Below are 20,583 nucleotides of genomic sequence, written 5' to 3'. Positions count from 1 at the left end.
ATTTCTTGGCTCTAGACATCCAGCACCTCCTGAACCAGCACTGAACCCCCAAAGAGACTGGGCCAAAGAGCATACACGGGATCTCACAGACATGCACAGAACTGCTCATTATCACACAAAACAAATGGGAAGTTTTGAATAGGAAGCCACTGATTCTCTCTACAAAGTATGATCACTTATACAATACAATGTACTGCAATACTACTGTCTTGAAGGGTGTTATGTACGATTGCAGTAAATCTTGCATACTTCCTTAAAAGGCCCTGCCTTTAGCTATAAACATCCTGCCATCCCTTCACTGGGTTACCATTGGGATGACAGATGTGACACAGCCACTATTCTGGTAAAATCACTACAATGTAATAGTACACAGGCAAGCAATAACTAGCTTTTCACAGTAATAGTTATAAGGAGTAAATGTCGACAACCTGAAAAGATATTCGTAATAGAATATTCCTTCATACAACAGATTTGACTTCTACACAATTTACAACAGGTAGGGATACCAAATGCAAAATTTTATTATATCTGCAAGATATAACTTGCAAATGCATAAATGCCAATATTGCAAAATAATCATTTTCTGTAACATTTGTGGACAATAGCATGATAACGGATTATCCAGAATACTGAATAAAACACCTATTGAACTTATTGAAAATCCATATTCTTGAAATCAATTGAACACCGGTATTTTCCATTCAGAAACTTTGAGCACACAAGGCTGGGGATGCAGGGGCAGGTGTGATGAAGGCGTTTACCATGGAAAGGGACCTGCAAAACAAAAAAATTAGTTCCTTAAGAAAATTGCATCAAAACCGGCATTATAACTTAGAGTAACTGTCATCTAACATGCAGGGCATGAAATTTAAAATGCTTCTGCATTTGATTTAGTTAAAGGGGTATTCTGGGAATATGAACTTCTGATACAAAAACCCATAATGCTATAAATACAACAAAATCCAATGTCCTTAATCCCAAAATGGAGCTTAAATAGTTTGCTTTTATGATTGAAAATTATATGGGCTTTTTGAAGTAGGTGGAGGCATCTCCAAGATGGCCGCCATCTAAAACTTCAACTCCCATGATTCTTCAGTTCTCAGTAACAGCTCCCCCCTCTTATGCTCTGCTCCCAGTGATGATGTAATAGACTGTCTTCCTCTCTTACCATAGTAATGATGTGTAACTGCCATCACTGCACATTGCTCCACTAAAATGGGTCTCGCCACAACACTGGATGCACTGCAACCAACCGACTACAGCCAAACATAGTGGCTGTTTTGCCTGTGCAGGGCATGTGATGTGCAGATGTGACCAGTGGTCATCTTCTCTCGTGTGTCTCCTCCACTGGGACAGTCACAGGACTGATTGAAGGGCCAGTAGCATTTTAATTCTTCATCGTAGTGTATGTCCACAGCATTTTTCTGCTAAGCGGAGCAAAATTTTAAATTCCAACTAATTGCATGTTAGTTTATATTTTAAAGGAAACCTACCACTTAGTATGGCAGGGGTAAGCTGTAAGTACCGAGCACCAGCTCAGGGTGAGCTGGTGCCGGTACTTACTTTCGTTAGTGTTAAAACCGCGGTATCGCGGTTTTAACACTTTTTAAACTTTAGGGCAGAAGGGGATTCGGCGCTGCGCGCGACCGTGCGCGCGCAACATCTCCGCTATTTCCTATGGAGGCGCGCGCACGATCGTGCGCACGCAGCGCCGAAGTGTCTTCTGCCCTAAAGTTTAAAAAGTGTTAAAACCGCGATACCGCGGTTTTAACACTAACGAAAGTAAGTACCGGCACCAGCTCACCCTGAGCTGGTGCTCGGTACTTACAGCTTACCCCTGCCATACTAAGTGGTAGGTTTCCTTTAATTACCCATTTTAGTATGAATTGTGCTTTTCCTGGACTACCCTTTTAACTGAATCATACTCCTATGACAGTGATCCCTCAGATGACTGTTGCTGTGCTCATTACGTCCTCTCTGTGCTGAGGATGGATTGCACATTTACATATGAGCCCCACCCCCTCTCCCCTCTGCTCTGCCAGCTAATTCTCCTCCTGCTGCTCCCAGCCTAAGCTCATTCCACAGCACTGCTGCCAGTCTGTGTGGTGTGTACTACATGGGATGCCTGGCCCGAAAGCTGAGCAGCTAGAACTAATCTGACATGCTCAGTTCAGTTCCAGTTGCTTAACATATGGGCCAGACATTGTGGCAAGCACACTCAGTGGCCCAGATTTATTAAAGACCCTGTGCCAATTTTCTGTCAGACTTTGCATGTTTTTTTTAGTGTAAACTGTATCTAAGAAGTGTTCGCAAAATATGTGTGTTGGCTGCACTATTCCTGATGCGACACAAATTTCTGCACTCAAAGGGTTGGTCTGATGCACGCTATGTGCGCCACATTTATCATGCACTGTCCAACAGAATTGTGTTGCACACTCTTTGTTAAAGGTGCACCTTGCACATTCCACAGGAAAACTTCACTGGAAAACACAGGAAAACTGTTTCTGTAATCATTACCGAATAGCGGTAATACCGGTAAAGTACATAGGATTAATTCAAATTCCATCCACTGCAAAAAAAACCCCCAAAAAACTGATTTCTGCTGTGGGTTTAGATTCTGCCGCATGACAATTATTGCTGCAAATTCTGGGCGTAGTCAACAATGCAAAGGTTGAGCTCCTTTCCCCTTTGCTAAAACAAAAATGCAGCTTCAACAAGCACAGACACAGCTCTTTTCTGTTGCAGCCAGAATCATTGCAGGATTATGCAGACATTTCAGCCTTTTTGTCAGAAAATGAATTAGTTACCGTACATTAGCATGGGCAGGTTACCTTGTGGCTGAATGGATGACATTCCTCTCCTTCTTGTCCCATTGGAGTACACATTCTTAGTCCACGTAACCACAGACTGATAGCACAACAAGAGCCAACTCCACACTGTAGATCTCTTTCACATGCCTAATAGAAATAAACAGCAAAAATATATTTCTTTATAAAAATGCATAGGCATTAGTGCCTCGTAGAAACTTCTTCACGGAACAAAGGAGATAATCTCCTGCTCTTTTTTTCAACTGGAGAAAGACATGGGGTATGGATGTGCACAACAAGAAGGAGCTTAAAGATATTTCCAGATAACCTGGAAAAACTCAAGGGCAACTAGAGCAACGCCATGTAATGGGAAGCTGGAAAAATATTCAAAGATATATAACCGCTCATTTCTCGCTCTCCACCTTCAAAAATCAATAATTTTTTCATTTTTACGTGTACAGACCTGTGTGAGGGCTTATTTTGTGCGTAACAAATTTTACTTTCCCGTAATGTTATTTATTTTAACATGCCGTGTACTGCGAAGCTGAAAAAAAAAATGTGGAAAAATTGAAAAAAAAAACGTCAGGTTCTTGTGGGCTCAGTTTTTACGACTTTGACTGTGCTCTCAAAATAACAACTCTGCTTTATTCTTTGGTTCGGTGCAATCGCGGTGATACCAAATTTATATAGGTTTTATTGTGTTTTAATACATTTTTCAAAAATTAAACGAATGTGTACAAAAAAGAAAATAAAATTTGCCATCTTCTGAAGCTAATAACTTTTTCATACTTTGGCACACCGAGCTTTGTGAGGTGTCATTTTTTGTGAAATGAGTCGACCTTTACATTGCTACCATTTTTAGGTCTGTGCGACATTTTGATGATTTTTTTATTCCATTTTTTATGTGATATAAAAAGGTGTAAAAGTCGTATTTCAGACATTTGGGCGCCATTTCCCGTCTCGGAGGTCACCGCCGGCCGTAACCGTTTTTATATTTTGATAGATCGGGCATTTTGCGATGTGGCGATACCTAATGTGTCTGTGATTTTTACTGTTTATTATGTTTTATATCAGTTCTAGCAAAAGGGGGGTGATTTGAACTTTTAATATTTTATTAATTTTTTTTTAATTTTTAAACTTTTTTTTTTTTTCCCACTATTTCTTAGACCATCTAGGGTACATTAACCTTAGATGGTCAGATCGCTCCTACCATATGCTGCAATACTTCTGTATTGCAATATATGGCATTTTTGCAGCTCATTCATTACAATGAGCCACTGGCTCATTGTAACGAATGTGCAGATGCCAGATAGCCTCGGGTCAAACACCTCGGGTTGAACTTTTAATTCACATTTTTATGGGTGGTGAAACAGCTTAAAAAAGTGGTATTCACATAATGGGATAAATATTGTTACGGAAAAGCAGTGGCTGAATGTGTAGCAGTTCAGCTTTGCAGTGCTGGGGTCCTGGGTTTAAGTCCCATGCAAAGAGTTTGTATGTTCTTTCTTTGTTTGCGTGGGTTTCCTCCAGGTCCTCTGGTTTCCTCCCACATGCCAAAAACATACTGGTAGGTTGAGACTGTGAGCCCAATGAGGGCAGGGACTGATTTTGCAAGCTCTATGTGGCACTGCATAAACTGTGAGTGCTATATAAATAAATGAATCATTTATTATTTATTTACAAAAAACGAATTCGCTGTATCGCCACTTTCTGTTGCCCATAATCTGTTTACTTTGGTGTACGAAGCAGTATATGATGATGGTTCCATTTTCAGTGATTTAGGTAAATCTTCAACCTTTTGATCACTTTTTCATTTGCTCTTTTTTTTCTTACTATTGCTTTTATACCGCCTAGAGTGCTTGCTCGGTCAATACGCTGCAACACTGATATACTGAGAACAGGGCATAGTATGCATTGAGACAGACACCTCCACGTTCCAGCTGGGTGACAGAGCCACGGTAGGCACCATCCACACCCCCATGGATTCCTCATGTATAGCCTTATGTGGGGCCTCCCCAACAGCTATGGGCCAGGTATGCCCAGTGCTGGTGCTGGCCCTGCATTGTGACATGACAGCCCTAGGATCTTTTGAGCGGTCCCTTGCTGTCATGGCAGCCAATCAGCACCAATATTTAACCACAGCACCTTCCAGGTTAACTGTTGTTATTCCTGCAAATACCGACACCTGCCCTGTATGGGATGGGTTCAGTTCATGAGCCCTTTCTTTACATCATTAACAACAACGTGACGTAATAATACTTCCCATGTTGTTGAGGGGTAAACATGGGACAGGTTCAGGAAAGAAAAAGATAAAAAAAGATAGTCCTACAAAGCTAATTTTATGTAATTATAACTAAAGTAAACATATGTGTGTATTTTTGTTACTACAGTGTTTCCCCCGAAAATAAGACAGTGGTCCAGATTTACTAAAGCCACTGCTCCAGTTTCCTTTTGGACTTTGCCTGTTCTTTGAGTGTTGCACGCAACTCATTTGTGTTGCGGTTCCACTATACTTGACGCAACACAAAATTCTGCACATAAATTGGCGTCCCTCTTCACAGTCGAACCATGCGCCACATTTAACATTCAGAGTCTGTCAGAAATGTCTTGCATGCCCTATGTTAAAGGTGCACCAAAGTTGCCACACTCTGACGGGGCAGTTCAGGGGGCACCAGATTCATGTAGAATGAGCACCACAGTTCCTGAATCTGGCGCCCTTTGCATACTACATTGGCAAACTGCACATAGTGCAGATTGCACTGTTTTTGAAAAATGTGGGACAATGCCCTTTATTAATTTCTGCTCCTAAAGAGGCACTAGATCTTATTTTCAGGGGATTTATTATTTTCCCGTAAACAAGAATTCACATTTATTGTTGAACAAAAAATCAACAACTTCTGTATGTCTTGTGACACCACTTGTATTGGTATTATTGGCCCCAATCTCACATTTTTAGCACATTCCTTCAATGAGCAGTTCTTCTCCAGGTAGCTGCTTGGAGCATTTGCAACAGTCAGTGATTTTATCCCATGAATTCTTCACTCATGTTACGGTGTGGGGGAGCTTGAAAAAAATTGTGCTATTTTATTTTTTTGGGGCTGTCATATTTTTGGGAAAACAGGGTAGTATATTTCTAAAGACAACTTTGCACATTGAAAATATATTTAGCAGCATGTTGTTGCACAGGAATGACTTTGGAACCCGTGCCATTAGTTTGCCACCACTGCCATAGGTGTTAATGGAGACTGTAGCCCCTCAACCTCATTTGCACAATTTTTACAGAATATTTTTATTAAAAACCAGGGCATAAGAAAGAAGAGCAGATCCTGCTAGAGGAGGCACACACCAGCATGTAAGTGTGCTTGGTTTACATTCCTTCATCCTGGTGCTAGATGTCCTTTAATACACATCCACACAAGAGCCATTTCAGGACCTTAGAAGGTCCTTCAAAGGACCTGAAACTGCAAATTGAAAGCAGGCAGAAAGTATGCATCCTCCATTCCCCCAAATTCTTGATTCTAGTACCATATGTAATTCTAGACTTACTAGGGGCTATAATATTGATACAGCCCAGCACCCATGACAGTCTTAAGCCACCACTGACCACATGCTATGCTCTCTCATCTAGTGTCTCCATCTACACTCCCATATACTATATATTGCGAGCCCGTACAGGAAGGGTTCTCCTTCCACTTGTACCAGTTCAATGTACAATGCTAAATGCACAACACCATTAAATTAGTGGTGTTCTATAAATAAATATAGATACATATTAACAGTATGGAAACATTGGACTTTGAAAGCAATTGAATCTTGTATGAAAAAACCTCATCAGCAGTTTTACATTGCTGTACGCCATGTGTAGTGATTACCAAATAAAGGACTATGGCATAGCAGGACCTTAATTATACTACAGTACAACCTAAATTCAGCTAATCCAATTTGAAACAGATTACATCTTTTTTTAATATCCATAGTTCTTATTACAAATGAAGAATCCAAGGAAGCAACACTCCAATGAAGTATGCATGGTTCATTCGCCAACAGTGAGAAACATACAAAGTATCAGCCCCTCCATGGAGCCACTATTTTTCTCACTGTATGTGAATAAACCAGTCATACTTCATTGGAGTGCTGCTTCATTTGTGGCTTACACGCAGCTTGGAGCCAGGTACTTTTGAGGTGTGCTGCTCTTTCCTTACTATTGCTTATTTTACATAATTCTTATTACAGCATACCAATAAACTAACAACTACAATAATATTTTAATTTGTGTCAAAAGAATTGTTACAAATTATGTAATATACACAATCATGCATATCAATACTTAGACAACAGCGTTTAATTGTTGTGTTTTATCTATGCAATTGTATGTTATACTGACGTAAATAATGCACTTCTTTCATTGTTCATTCCTAAGTATTTTGTCATGCTCTCTATAGAATAAGTATTGTGTAACAATAATAGCATTTTTAACAGGATTGTACTTTTATTCAAGTTCACACTTTGTTTCCTTAAGTCTCATACCACTGTAATATAACAGAATTGAAATTTGGAATTATTAGGTATCTATCCTAATATTCTAAAGACAGTTATGCCTCTTCTCAAAACAAGATCAAAATGCTGTAGAGTGCAAATTTTATATACAAAAATAGTTTGTGGGTATTCTATTTCATAAGTTATTCATGTAAATTATCAAATTGACCATCATTAGCCAATATTAGTAGGTCAATAAGAATAAAATATTGTCAGACTTACCCCAGTTATGACCGCACACTTTGAAAATGTAACACCAAGCAGAAGAAAAAAAATATGCATTATCATTTTCATTTCTTGGGTTGGGGAATGGGGAGATTACTTTCACCAGTCTGTTTGCAGTCTGACAGCGATTTCCTTCAACCCCTGTATATAAGCGAGACGGTTCTTCAGTATTCCCACTGATCTGATGCTTTTCTGAATCTATAATGAACATTAAATAAAAAGCAGCCTTCTGACACGTCTGTCCAGTGAGAGGCAAACATGAGCCAGAGGTTGGACGCTCTATCAATACTCTAACACCTAAGTGTGGTTTTAAACATTTTTATAGCTACATATTCTTATAGCAATATGGATATATTTTTAATTTTGTTTAGATTTTGCATATCTAGTCATGTGCTTGTAGTAAAAATGTATTGTATGATTAGTACTTTTCTTTAAACAGCTTCTGATAAATTAATTTAGCAAAGGAATAAAAATGGAGATTTGTATCAAATAATTTTTTTTTGTTACAGCCCACTACACACTGTGTAAAAACCAATCAATCATCTACAAATCAGGAGGATTTTGTGCTGTTTGTGGATGTAAAAGACAAAATGTAAATATGTTGTCAGAACATGCATAGTTGGGTGATTTCAGTTAGCAATACAAAGTTAAACCCCCTTGAGCACCACCCAAAAATGTGGACGTTTAAAGAGGTGGTCTTCTCAAATCTTAAGTAAAAGTATACAGAATGCAGGACACAGAATCCAATGGAGTCCGGAAACATGTATCATGCAGCAGACAACTGTCCTGTATAGAAAGTGCTAAGTCGATTCGACTGCTCAGTCAGATACATTTCAGCAGCGGTGTAGCATATATGTTATTACAGTGTGGGTGTAGTGGATTTATTTCAGTGGAGGTGTAGTGGATGTATTACAGTGCAGGTGTAGTGGATGTATTATAGTGGGTGGGAATAAGCTGAGGGTGGGCCAAGGGTGGGAAATGCATTGGTCACAGCCTCCCAGTATATAGCCAGCCTTTAGTATATAGCCAGCCCTCTTTAATATATAGCTAGCCAGCCCCCTGTAGTATATAGCTAGCCAGCCCCCTGTAGTATATAGCCACCCCCATGTAGTATATAGACAGCCACCTTTAGTATATAGCCAGCCTCGTGTAGTATATAGACAACCCCCTTTAATATATAGCAAGCACTGTGTAGTATATAGCCAGCCTGTCCCCAGTTTTCCCAGCACAACAAAATTGAATACTCACCTTTCCGTCGCCCAGGGCAGGTGCTCTTCTTGCTTATTAAAGGGGTTATCAGTCAGGTATCACTTTAGTTTTTAATATAGCTTCTGGGACCCTTATAAAGAAAAATCCCTGATCTCAGAAAACCCCTATGTTTCTTCAATTGTATATTTATGAAGAATTGACTTGAAAAAATGATTTGTGTGCAGTGTTTTGTTTATTATTTTCTATTACATTATTTTCTATTTCTAATATGTATTACATTTTTAAAGGACAAGTACAAAAACATACCTGAGTGAAGTTGGCCCCCCCACCTCGTCCAAATCAAGCAAAATTGGTGTCAAACGTTTGTGCTACGTTTGTGCTGGTTTGTGCAGCAGAAATTTTCGTTTGTGCCGCTATCGTTTTTAAGATATTCATGAAAGTTTCCAGAGGTCATCAGAGGTCAACCAGCCCCCCCACATTGCCCAAACCAAACCAAACTGGTGCCGAACAATTCTGCTATGTTTGTGCTGGTTTGTGCTGCTCAATTTTTTGTTTGTGCTGCTTTTGTTTTGAATAAATGAACAAAAAATTAAAGTTCAAAAGTTCAAGTAGCCCCCCCACATTAACCGAATCAAACAAAACTGGCTTGAAACGTTAGTGCTACGTTTGTGCTGGTTTGTGCAGCAAAAAATTTCATTTGTGCCGCCATCATTTTCAAGGTATGTTCAGGTGTTTACATAGGTTAAAGGTGTTTAGGATGAACTGGTAAAAAACAAACCTAGTGACACTTCCCTAGTTTGATCACCAGGGGGAGCTAGCAAACACATTGTACTTTGGAAGAAATGAACTCTGATGACCTCTGGAAAAAAGTATGAATATATTAAAAATGATAGCGGCACAAACGAAAATTTTTGCTGCACAAACCAGCACAAACGTAGCACTAACGTTTGACACCAGTTTTGTTCGATTCGGTTAATGTGGGGGGGCTACTTGAACTTTTGAACTTTCATTTTTTGTTCACATATTCAAAACAAAAGCAGCACAAACAAAAATTTGAGCAGCACAAACCAGCACAAACGTAGCAGAATTGATTGGCACCAGCTTTGTTTGGTTTGGGCAATGTGGGGGGGCTGGTTGACCTCTGATGACCTCTGGAAACTTTCATTAAAATCTTAAAAACGATAGTGGCACAAACGAAAATTTTTGCTGCACAAACCAGCACAAACGTAGCACAAACTTTTGACACCAATTTTGTTTGATTTGAACAAGGTGGGGGGGCCAACTTCACTCAGGTCAAAAACATAACAAGAGCAGTATAACAAACTGTATATAGCAAATATGGCAAAGTATCATATAGTGCCAGGTGACCAAAGGTTTACCAGAATGAGCATAGACAATATCTATACACTTGCAATGGGAAAGGAAATAACTGGGGTCTTGGCAAACTACGGCAATGTCTATTATTACTATACTACTTATTTGTCCATATTAATATTAAAATCTGTCTAAAAGGTAAGGCACAGGATTTAAATGACTCAGCTAGACTCAGCCGACCTTCTGTATCTTTATAACACAATCCGCATAGATTAAGATAAATGTGAATATTATAAACCTTCACATTGATTCAATAACATAATAAAGAAATGACAGGCACAAAAAGCTAAGCTCTGCTAGTTATTGCTGAAATAAATCAGCATAGATATGTTGATACTTACATGGAGGCATCCAGATTTATAAAGATGCAAAAATATTTTAAAATCACATATAAAAACCCACTTAAACCTATAAGGAAAAAGTAGCTTTAATAATAGAGAATATTGATATGCTGTATTGTGTTCAGAGACGAATATCCACCAGTATATTAGGCAAGTATATGCTTAATTTATATTCAAAAAAATTAAATATTTCAATACATTTTCACACATTTTAAGTGACATGTTCTCATGATATTGTTATTTAATAAAAATTTGTAAAGCAAGACAATTCTAGTTCAGTTTGAGTGAAAGGGGCTGATTTAAATATTTAATTTATTTATCTTTTACTATTTTTTTAGACCCCCTTCTAGCAGATGTATAGAGTTCAGGCTGAATGAAAAGCCCCTTTTTCCTGCATCATAAGACACCGGGAGCCCCTTTAAGATCTAACACAGATGGTAACAACTGTGATCTGTGCCAGCTTCTAGTGTTATCCAGCACCCAGTGTTGGAGGTGGGTGTTTGTTGCAACATTCAGCAAACACACAGCCTTTATGGAGAGAGCTCAGCCTGTGAGCCGTCTGCATACACCTGTCACAACACTTATAGTACGGTGCATGTCAGGAAGGAGAATTATGCAATTTAGTCAAACAGTTATCAACACTTTAACTTAATATGCTTCATATTAATAGTGACAAACCATACTTTATTGGCAGGGCCGGTTCTAGGTTTCAGTGGGCCCCTGGGCGAAAGAGCCTCAGTGGGCCCCTTAACAGTGAACTCATGTGGCGGCAGCTGCAGCCTCTATTAATAATTACTAATAATTATTAGGCCCACCCCTGACTGCAGCCTCTATTAATAATTATTAGGCCCACCCCTGACTGCAGCCTCTATTAATAATTACTAATAATTATTAGGCCCACCCCTGACTGCAGCCTCTATTAATTATTACTAATAATTATTAGGCCCACCCTTGACTGCAGCCTCTATTAATTATTACTAATAATTATTAGGCCCACCCTTGACTGCAGCCTCTATTAATAATTACTAATAATTATTAGGCCCACCCCTGACTGCAGCCTCTATTAATTATTACTAATAATTATTAGGCCCACCCCTGATTGCAGCCTCTATTAATTATTACTAATAATTATTAGGCCCACCCCTGACTGCAGTCTCTATTAATTATTACTAATAATTAATTGGCCCACCCCTGGCTGCAGCCTCTATTAATTATTACTAATAATTAATTGGCCCATCCGAGGCTGCAGCCTCCATTAATTATCTTGCAGCTGGGCAGCCCCCATGTATTAATGTAGAACCTCCTCGGTCCTCGGGCAGTAAAAAAATAATAAACTGTAAACTAACCTTGAGAATGCTGGTCCAGCGATGATCGATCTGTCCGTTCTCCACTGTTCTGCCACGATCTTCACTGACTTCAGCGCAGCGTCCGGCTCAGGCTCAGATACGCGCTGAAGCTGATTTCTTCCACGATGATCTGCGCTGGCGCCGCCCCCTGTCAAGCCGTGTCAGATCGTCCCACATAGTAAGATTGGGGCAGCGTATGTTTCAATTACATTAGCGACGGCATCCTTGTCGCTGATGTAATTGAAAGATACGCTGAGCGGTTTGATCAATGGCCATGGTGGGCCCCTGTGGAGCTGTGGGGCCCCGGCACTTGCCCGGCTCAGCCGGGTGCTGACACCGGCTCTTTTTATTGGGATAATGTCACCAGATTTTATCCCACTAAACTATCAGGACCCTCAGGGTATTCTAGGTGATAAAGGACAACCACGAAGATGGTCCCTCTCTGCACCAAATGGGTGGTTCATTTAGAGCTCTGGTTGTGTCCCAGCCAGTAGTGGCTTATAATGTAGGCAGTTTGTGACGTAGCCTGGGGACCAAGCCTTCTGGGGAACGATGACTAACCAAACCACCCACCAAATTGTATACTGAGAAAGACATTCCCCCATGAAATCCTAACTTATCTGTTTCTGCTCTCAATACACATGTACACAAGGGCTATTTCAGAAATTTAGAAGGTCCAGAGTTCCTGAATCAGCAGATTAAATGCAGGCAGAAAGGATGCATCCTCCATTCCCCAAGAAGCTTGATTCTAGTACCATATGCAGGAATAGAATTCCAAACTTCTAGGGGCTATAATATTCATACAGCCCAGGGTCCATGGCAGTCTTAAAGGAAACCTAACACCACGGATCTACTTTTTAAGGTAGATCCGGTGGCAGGTTACTCTAATGTATAGTAGTAGAGCCCATTTTAGGGCTAATACTTTCGTGGCCCAGAATGTTTATAAATTTTATTTCCCCCAATATTCAAATTTCCTGAAAAGGCTACTGGGGCGTGGAGTAGCCAGTAGCCTTTTTAGGAAATTTGAATATTGGGGGAATTAAAATTTATAAAAGTTATGGGCCACGATAGAATTAGCCCTTAATAGGTAGATCCTTGGTGGTAGGTTTCCTATAAAGGACATCTTCAAAGGTAGGAAACGTAAGCTCGCACTGCAATGGATGGAGATATAAGGTAGTTATAAATAAAATAAATGTATTACATAAAATGTCTGAAAAATACCTATACATAAAAGAAACATATAAACAGAGAACTCATGCAGGCCCCTCGCAGAGTACTATTTTGTGAATACAGGCGGTCCCCTACTTAAGGACACCCGACTTACAGACAACCCATAGTTACAGACGGACCCCTCTGCCCCCTGTGACCTCTGGGGAAGCTCTCTGGATGCTTTACTATAGTCCCAGACTGCAATGATCAGCTGTAAGGTGTCTGTAATGAAGCTTTATTGATAATTCTTGGTCCAATTACACCAAAAATTTTGAAACTCCAATTGTCACTGGGGCAAAAGAAAAAAAATTGTCTAGAACTTCCATTATAAAATATACAGTTTCGACTTACATACAAATTCAACTTAAGAACAAACCTCCAGACCCTATCTTGTATGTAACTGCCTGTATACCTTCAAAATGCATGAACATGTGTTCAAAATCTCATTGTGTATCAATACAGCACATGTAAGATGTTAATATACCTCATAAGTCAAAATAGTGACCACATGTGCATCATATACTTTGTTACTATTTTCAATTACCATCTGACATGTGCTGTATTGATACACAATGAGATTTTGAACACATGTTCATGCATTTTGAAGGTATATTCACAAGATAGTACTCTGCGAGGGGCCTGCATGAGTTCTCTGTTTATATGTTTCTTTTATGTATAGGTATTTTTCAGACATTTTATGTAATACATTTATTTTATTTATAACTACCTTATATCTCTATCCATAGCAGTGCCAGTTTACATTTCCTAACTTTGCATTTTTACTTAACTTATCAAACATGTGCATGCTACCTATGTGGTCACAGTGTTAGTGCATTCCCAAATCTATAGTTATTTCTTAAAGGACATCTTCCATCAGGATGAAGGATTGTAAACCAAGCACACTGACATACTGATGTGTGCCAATCCTTCATCCTGGTGGTAGATTTCCTTTAAGCCACCCCTGACCCCATGCTATGCTAGGGTCTCCATCTACCCTTCCATATACTGTATATCAGGGCCGCCGCTATGGGTAGGCAAAGGTGGCAATTGCCCAGGGCCCCCTGAAAGGGGAGAATCTCTTCTTTCAAATGAATCTTGAATTTTGTTTCTAGGTGCCATGGATCCAAAGATATTCAGGTTTAAAGTGAGAATATCAGGTGCCATTTTTATATTTAAAAATCACTCCCAACGGCAGTTCAACAGTTATTATCTCCATTTTCCTAAAACTTAGAAACACAAATTTAGATTCAAATAAAAGAGGAGACTCTCTTCTTTCATAGGAATAAAGAAGTGAGGTTCTATGTGTCACAGAGCTAGAGATATAGCCCTCTGAAATGTACCCCCCACCCCCAATCCAGATTCTTAGCCATCAGGCTGCAGGGAGCATTTGCTGGACACAGGAGCTGCTGCACCTCACAGATAATGGAAATATTCACTTTATATGTTACTACATTTTGAGAAGGGATAATATCAACTAATATTCATGTTTTTAACCCTTCTTTATGCAGAACAATCTAAGAACACACTTTCTCTCTTATTCCCTTCTATTTTGTGATAGCAGATATTTTGTATTTTCTGAAAAGCAGATATCTAGTTATTAGAGTTTTAGTGATATTATGTGGATTCATTTATGTTAACATATCAATAGGGCACATTTGTGAACTCTACACATGTCCATGTATTACATTTAGGAGATGCGAAGGTAAATATTTTCTGTTTGGAACAAATTTTTTGCCATCAAAGTCAAATTTTAAGTATTTTTTATAAAATGTTTCAGTTTAAATCAAAATTGCGCTTATGTCTATAAACTTTGTTTTACCATACTAAAGGGAGCCTCTTGCTGACTGTGACTGGTCATAAAATAGTTTTATTTTGGGGCCCCACTTTTAGTTTTGCCCAGGGCCCCACTTTGTCTAGAACCGGCCCTGCTGTATATTAATGTATATATACTGAAACCTCAAAGGAAGGGTTATCCTTCCAATTGTAGCAGATCTATGTAGTTCTGTGTCTTTTGTACTTTAATTTGTTCTTATCTTAAAGGGTTTGCCCATGAAAGAAAGTTCTCAAATGATAATCCCCTCATGATGTTCACACAATAAAGCTCATTTTAACCTCTTACTTTACAAATTTATTCAGTTTTATTGCTGTTTAGCTCCTACCACTCAATAATGGTCATTGGGCAGGGAAACTTTAAGCAGACATTGCATGATTAATCTGTGCTATGAGATGCTGTGTGTCAATTTGCTTAGATTATCAGGGATAGGGTTTATCTACACTTTTATTTAGCTTCTGAACATTCACTGGTATCTGACATAAAAAGACAGAAATGAGAGATTATGAGATGGATATAAAACACAATGACACACTGAGCTCTGCTACCTCAAATAATCAATAAAACAGTCAGCCTGCTATACATGAGAATAATCCGACCATAGTCAACAGATTTACAGCCATATCCAGGGACAACCAAAATTGTAAAACACCAGGACTGGTAGATATAAGTTGGAATTATATCTGTGAAATGCTTCATTTTTGTTAATAACAGTGAATTAGAAAGTGTGTTATTTTGATATCCTGAGTATATTTAAGAATCTTGTCTTCATGGGTATAGCCCTTTAAAGGAAAACTACGAGTTTAACAAAAACACGTTTACACGTTACACGTTTAACAAAAAACCTAACTAAACATGCTCACCTGTCGTCCTCTTCATCACGATCCAGGCTATGTTCTTTAATCTTGACATGCCGGAATTGCCTGGAAAAAAGACTTACAGTTAGCAGTGCGAACATCTTGTCCCAGCATTCCGGGCTGCTAATTATTTATACTTCCTGCATGATGTCACCTCCCTCTCCCATATCCAGTGTCAAGATTAAAGAAGAACACAGCTGGGATCGGGATAAAGAGGAGGCCAGTTGAGTATGTTTAGTTTTTTTTTTTTTTTTGTTAAACTTACTGGTTCTTTTAATATAATGTATTAATGTCTTCATTTGCCCTTGGTCCCAGCTGTGGCTTAAGTGATGGACAGCTGAACTGGTCAGCTGCTGGTGGCGCATGCATGAACTCTTTTATATCTCTGTCCAGTCAGGGCGGGACAGGGAAATTTAAATGGCCCTTTTTAAAATGGCCTCCTGTTGTGGGTTTGTCCAAATTTTCAGAAGCTGGAGTCTAAAAAACTGGTCGTGTCAGCCAATGAACCACAGTCACTTTTGTGGTCTGTTGACTAGTGCCCAAATGCAAGTATGGCATTCCTTTAATATATATAATGATATTATGAGGTGCTTAAGTATCTGAGGTGTGTATTTTAAGGTTCTACAGCAGCTCATGTGTGTATTATGAGGTTCTGCAGAAGCTGAGGTGTGTTGTATGATGCGGTGTGAATTATGAGGTTCTGCAGCAGCGGAGGTGTGTGTTGTGGTGCTCTATCCAGATAAAAAAGATAAAAAAGTTGTTTTATTTCATCATTTTAAAAAATAAAGTGCAAAAGATACAGACTTGCACAGAATAAAATAGTAGGCTTACCTATGCATTTCAGACACTTACGGTAAATATCTGATCTTAGTACCCCCTTAAAACGTTGCTCCTACTTTTAGAAACCTAAAGATATCAGAGCCCTTAATCAATCACTCTCTAAATTTATGTGGTAAAGTAGGAGGCCCAAAATCTCAATGCAGCGCTTAATGTCCCCGAAGCCATTGGGTGGGCTGAACTTGCCTGATGTGATGTGAGGTACAATATAGCATGCTTGTTTAAACATGTCATTGACTGGATACATAATACAGCACACTTCTCCAATACACGCCTGGAACAGGCATCTTTTACCCCATGCAATTTAGTTGCAATTCTATGCACACCGTGTGCTAAGCTTCCCCAAACTGTAAAACACTCTTTAATCTTCCGTGATACAATGGCAGCGTGGAAGATACTTGCAAGCAACACAAACTCTTCTTTCAGATTTCAAAACACCTCCCACTGTGGGAGTACCCTACTTCCCTGCTGGGAGGTCGAGTCGGTTGGAAGGATAAGGGCATTTACAAGATGGACCATATTATCCACACCTCAGAACCTAGGTTAACCCCTTACTGACCCTTGACGTAAATGCATGTCCAGATCGGGGTGTATTTCCCATCCTCAGATGGGCATTTATGCCCTGCATTGATGTCACTGGTGACAACTGTCAACGGTGACATCAGTGGGGGAGCCTGGCTGCATGTGTCAGCCGGGACTCCCATGTAATTGCTGGGATCGCGTTTGCCATGTTTGACCATGGCTCCTATAGGGCTTCTGTGTCTGGCCCTGTCACTATCGGCGCCTGCATGCCAGTTTCATCTATCTTCTCTGTGGCAGCCCCAGGGTCCGGACCTGGACCCGAGAGCTGCCTGTAGCAGCACAATTACAGGACCTGTCATTGTACGTGTCAGCCTATGTATTTGCATAAGTGTCACACGGGGGGGTGGGAGAGTCTCTTGGTCTTGCTCCAAAACTCCAAATGACTTTTTATTCACCAAATTTATTTAAACCTAAAAAAGCTATATTAATGGGATATTGCTATAATCGTACTCACCCATAAAACATAAATAACATGTTATCTATGCTAAAAGGACTAGAAAATAAAAAATAAAAGTTAAACGACCAGCGCGAAACTGTAACATGACAACTGTAACAGGTAACAGTGTGCTTGCATGCAACAGCTGGGATCACAATATTCGCAATCCCAGCTGCAAGCGATGCGGTCAAACATGAACGTGGCCATCTATAGGGCTTCCTCACCTGTCCACACTTCAATCCCCACCCCTGATCACCAGTTTGGGGGTGCCGATAGTCTCTATGGCAGCTCCAGGGTCCGATGAAGGACCCATGGACTGTTTTCAACTGCTGAATGACAGATCCTGTTTCTGTCACTGTGCTTGTCAGCCTATGCATCAGCAAAAAAATAATCTGTCATTAGTTATGGTCTTTTGTCATCTGTCCTGATTCATGGTCATGGTTTTTGTTTTTAAACTAATGACATAAGACTTTTTATCTCTATATACTTTATGTTCCTTTTTGTGTTTTTATGTCCCCCATCATTTCATAAATGACCCTTGGGGAGATTTTCACAGTTTTTAAACTTTTTCTTACAAGTTTTCCATTGTAACTGGGGCCTCTATAGGAGCCCCAGTTCCAGGTGAAAATGACCCAATTGTGGGGGCAAAGATTTGAAAAAAAAAACTTTCCAGCAGCTCTGCTTAACCCTTTGTCATGCTGCTGGCTTAATGACAGAGGTGGTTCAGCCTTCTGGAGGGAATTCCCCATCGGGAACTTTCCTGGAAGAGGACCTTGCCAGCCCACCCCTGTGTACAGTTTTATAAGAGGTTGCTACTTCCTGGCACCTGTTGTTTTTATTCTTTTCTATTGCTATTTCTGCTGCTGTGTATTTGATATTCGCTATGTTTATTGACCAATCTGTGAAATATGATACATTAGGCAAAGATGTTACAATAATAAGAATACTGATGTTGGAGCATAAATGCAAGTAAGAATCAGAATATGTGTGCTTCTCAAAGACTCATTAATTTGAATATGTGAACCGATAAGTAAAAATCAGTAAAGATCAGGCACTATTTGTTTCGGACCACTGACCGTATATGGTGAAAAACAGTATAAGGGCTAAGGAAAAATCATTGCCAGCATGCATACTTTTTAACCTCCAGAAATCCATTTAATGGTTGTAAGCAGTGGTTGGCGCTCTGAGGATGGCTATAAGTGGTCATCTCTCAATCCAATCAGTAGCACGGAAGCTACAATCCGATACCTTTATTTCAATGTCCTTAAAATCCCAAGTATATTTTATATAGATTCCAATTTTATTCCTATACAGTGGCATATTCAGAAGCAGTGTAGCATATGGTGTACAGTGAACTACATGTTATAGAAGTAATCCAGTATTCACTGGGATTAATACAGTCATCTAAAGTAGCAAGCCTAGGTTTTCCCAGTGCTGTATTATGTTTGCTTAAATGCAGCTTTTTCAATTGCAAAACAAATATATTTAAAAAATGTAAGTTCATTTTTTGAAAATGCATCAGGGTTTTAAATTTTGTATTTATAAAAAAAAATATATATATTACTATATGAAAATATGTAAGCAACATTTTTGATGTATAACAATAGCATATTGCCCAAGTTCCACAAGGGATGTTATATGCACACATAAGTTAAAAAATACAACCTTAATACAGCAAATCAATAACCTGACCAAGCAACTAACATTAATTGAAGGCCTTAAAGATTATCCATCACTAGAGGTGAAGAGTTAAATGCTGAAATGTAAATCTAATTATATTAACCAAGCTTTAATTTATACATTCTTGTCAATACATTTAATCTAGCAGTATATATTAACCATTTTACTGCTTTAAATCATGACAAGCAGAAGGTGGTATAGTACATATAATACAATGTAGTGGGCTAGTTTTGAATACCAACCACCTGTGCCATAATAATAATTGACTTCTAGCTTCATGACCGCATCAAATGTGCTGATAGGGCTGTGGAAAGGAAGGCTCCTACAAAAGGTTGAAACCGTTGGCATTTTTCCCTGCGTAAACTGTGGATTGTTATTATTGGTCCTATTCCTTAGATGTGCAACGTCTTCCAGGAAATTTTGTCAATCACTCCCACAGAGAAATGACTGCGGAAGCTAGCAATTGTCTGCAGTCCCCATGTGAAGTTGCCACAGATATCATTGTTGAGTGCTAGTGCAACAGCCCTGCCAACGCATAGGCAAGGTGGTTGATGTGAATAATGCCCTCTCCATGTTAGGAACTGTTAGGGAGACAGGATCTTCTCATCCTGTTACATTATTATACTGTATTGTGAAGTTGTTATTTTGCCCTCCTCCTGGGAACATCAGAAATTGTCCTAATAAACCACTAACAGTGTATTTCAAGCAGTTGAGCAGCTTCTATATCATGTTTCTCTCATGCCTTAGTGTAATGGCATCATCCAGAAAATCAACTTTGAAGCAAGATGTAAGTTAGATGTATAAAGTCAGGGAGGCAGAGAGTTTAACACTGAAGTCAAGCTCCCCCTGCCTCTGAACACCTCCTCATGCACCGGACCTCAAAGTAGGACCGTACCATCAATAACAGTGAAGTGAGCATTCCAGGGCACTTCAGTTTTAAACTCTCTACCTCCTTGACTTCATAAAACCAATTTACATCTCATTTCAAAGTTGATTTTTGGGATGATGCCACCGCACTGGGACATGAAAGAAACATAATCTAGAAGCTGCTCAGATGTTTGAAAACATACTGCTAGTGGTTTATTGGGCCAATTTCTGATTACAGGTTCTCTTTAATTCTTCACTCCTTATACTGAAAATTGCCTGAATACTAAATTTTAAAGTAGGGATTTTATTATTCAAAGCTTGAAAACTAAAAAGAAAATACTGTAAATATTTGGTACCATTGTAGCTTTATAAACCCAGATATCTTGTGATTTATTCAGCACAGGGAACATTGCAAAACTTACATGGGAACATTTACTAAGGCTTTG

The 20,583-nt window shown here is 39.3% G+C and overlaps 1 protein-coding gene across 1 annotated transcript; it reads right to left on the bottom strand.

The window, feature by feature from the left end:
- Positions 1-591: 591 nt before the first annotated feature.
- On the bottom strand, positions 592-7,637 carry PROK1 (prokineticin 1). Its single transcript, XM_072133118.1, has 3 exons — positions 7,566-7,637; positions 2,832-2,957; positions 592-774 (listed from the first exon to the last, which is right to left on the bottom strand). Exons 1-3 carry the CDS (start codon positions 7,635-7,637, stop codon positions 652-654), a joined length of 321 nt encoding a protein of 106 aa, XP_071989219.1. The 3' UTR covers positions 592-651.
- Positions 7,638-20,583: the final 12,946 nt, after the last annotated feature.

The sequence above is a fragment of the Engystomops pustulosus genome, chromosome 2 (assembly GCF_040894005.1).
Source record: "Engystomops pustulosus chromosome 2, aEngPut4.maternal, whole genome shotgun sequence".
In the NCBI taxonomy this organism is placed as follows: Eukaryota; Metazoa; Chordata; class Amphibia; order Anura; family Leptodactylidae; genus Engystomops; species Engystomops pustulosus.
The sequence above is the reverse complement of the archived record's forward strand: the minus strand, read 5'-3'. Positions and strand labels throughout refer to the sequence as shown.

Bases quoted from the DNA above. Each gene is read 5' to 3' on its own strand.
- PROK1 (XM_072133118.1), bottom strand. From the start codon at position 7,637: ATGAAAATGATAATGCATATTTTTTTTCTTCTGCTTGGTGTTACATTT. The intron at 2,958-7,565 runs GTAAGTCTGACA...TATTTCTATTAG, and splicing joins AGTGTGCGGTCATAACTGGG to GCATGTGAAAGAGATCTACA. The intron at 775-2,831 runs GTAACCTGCCCA...TTTGTTTTGCAG, and splicing joins GTCATCCATTCAGCCACAAG to GTCCCTTTCCATGGTAAACG.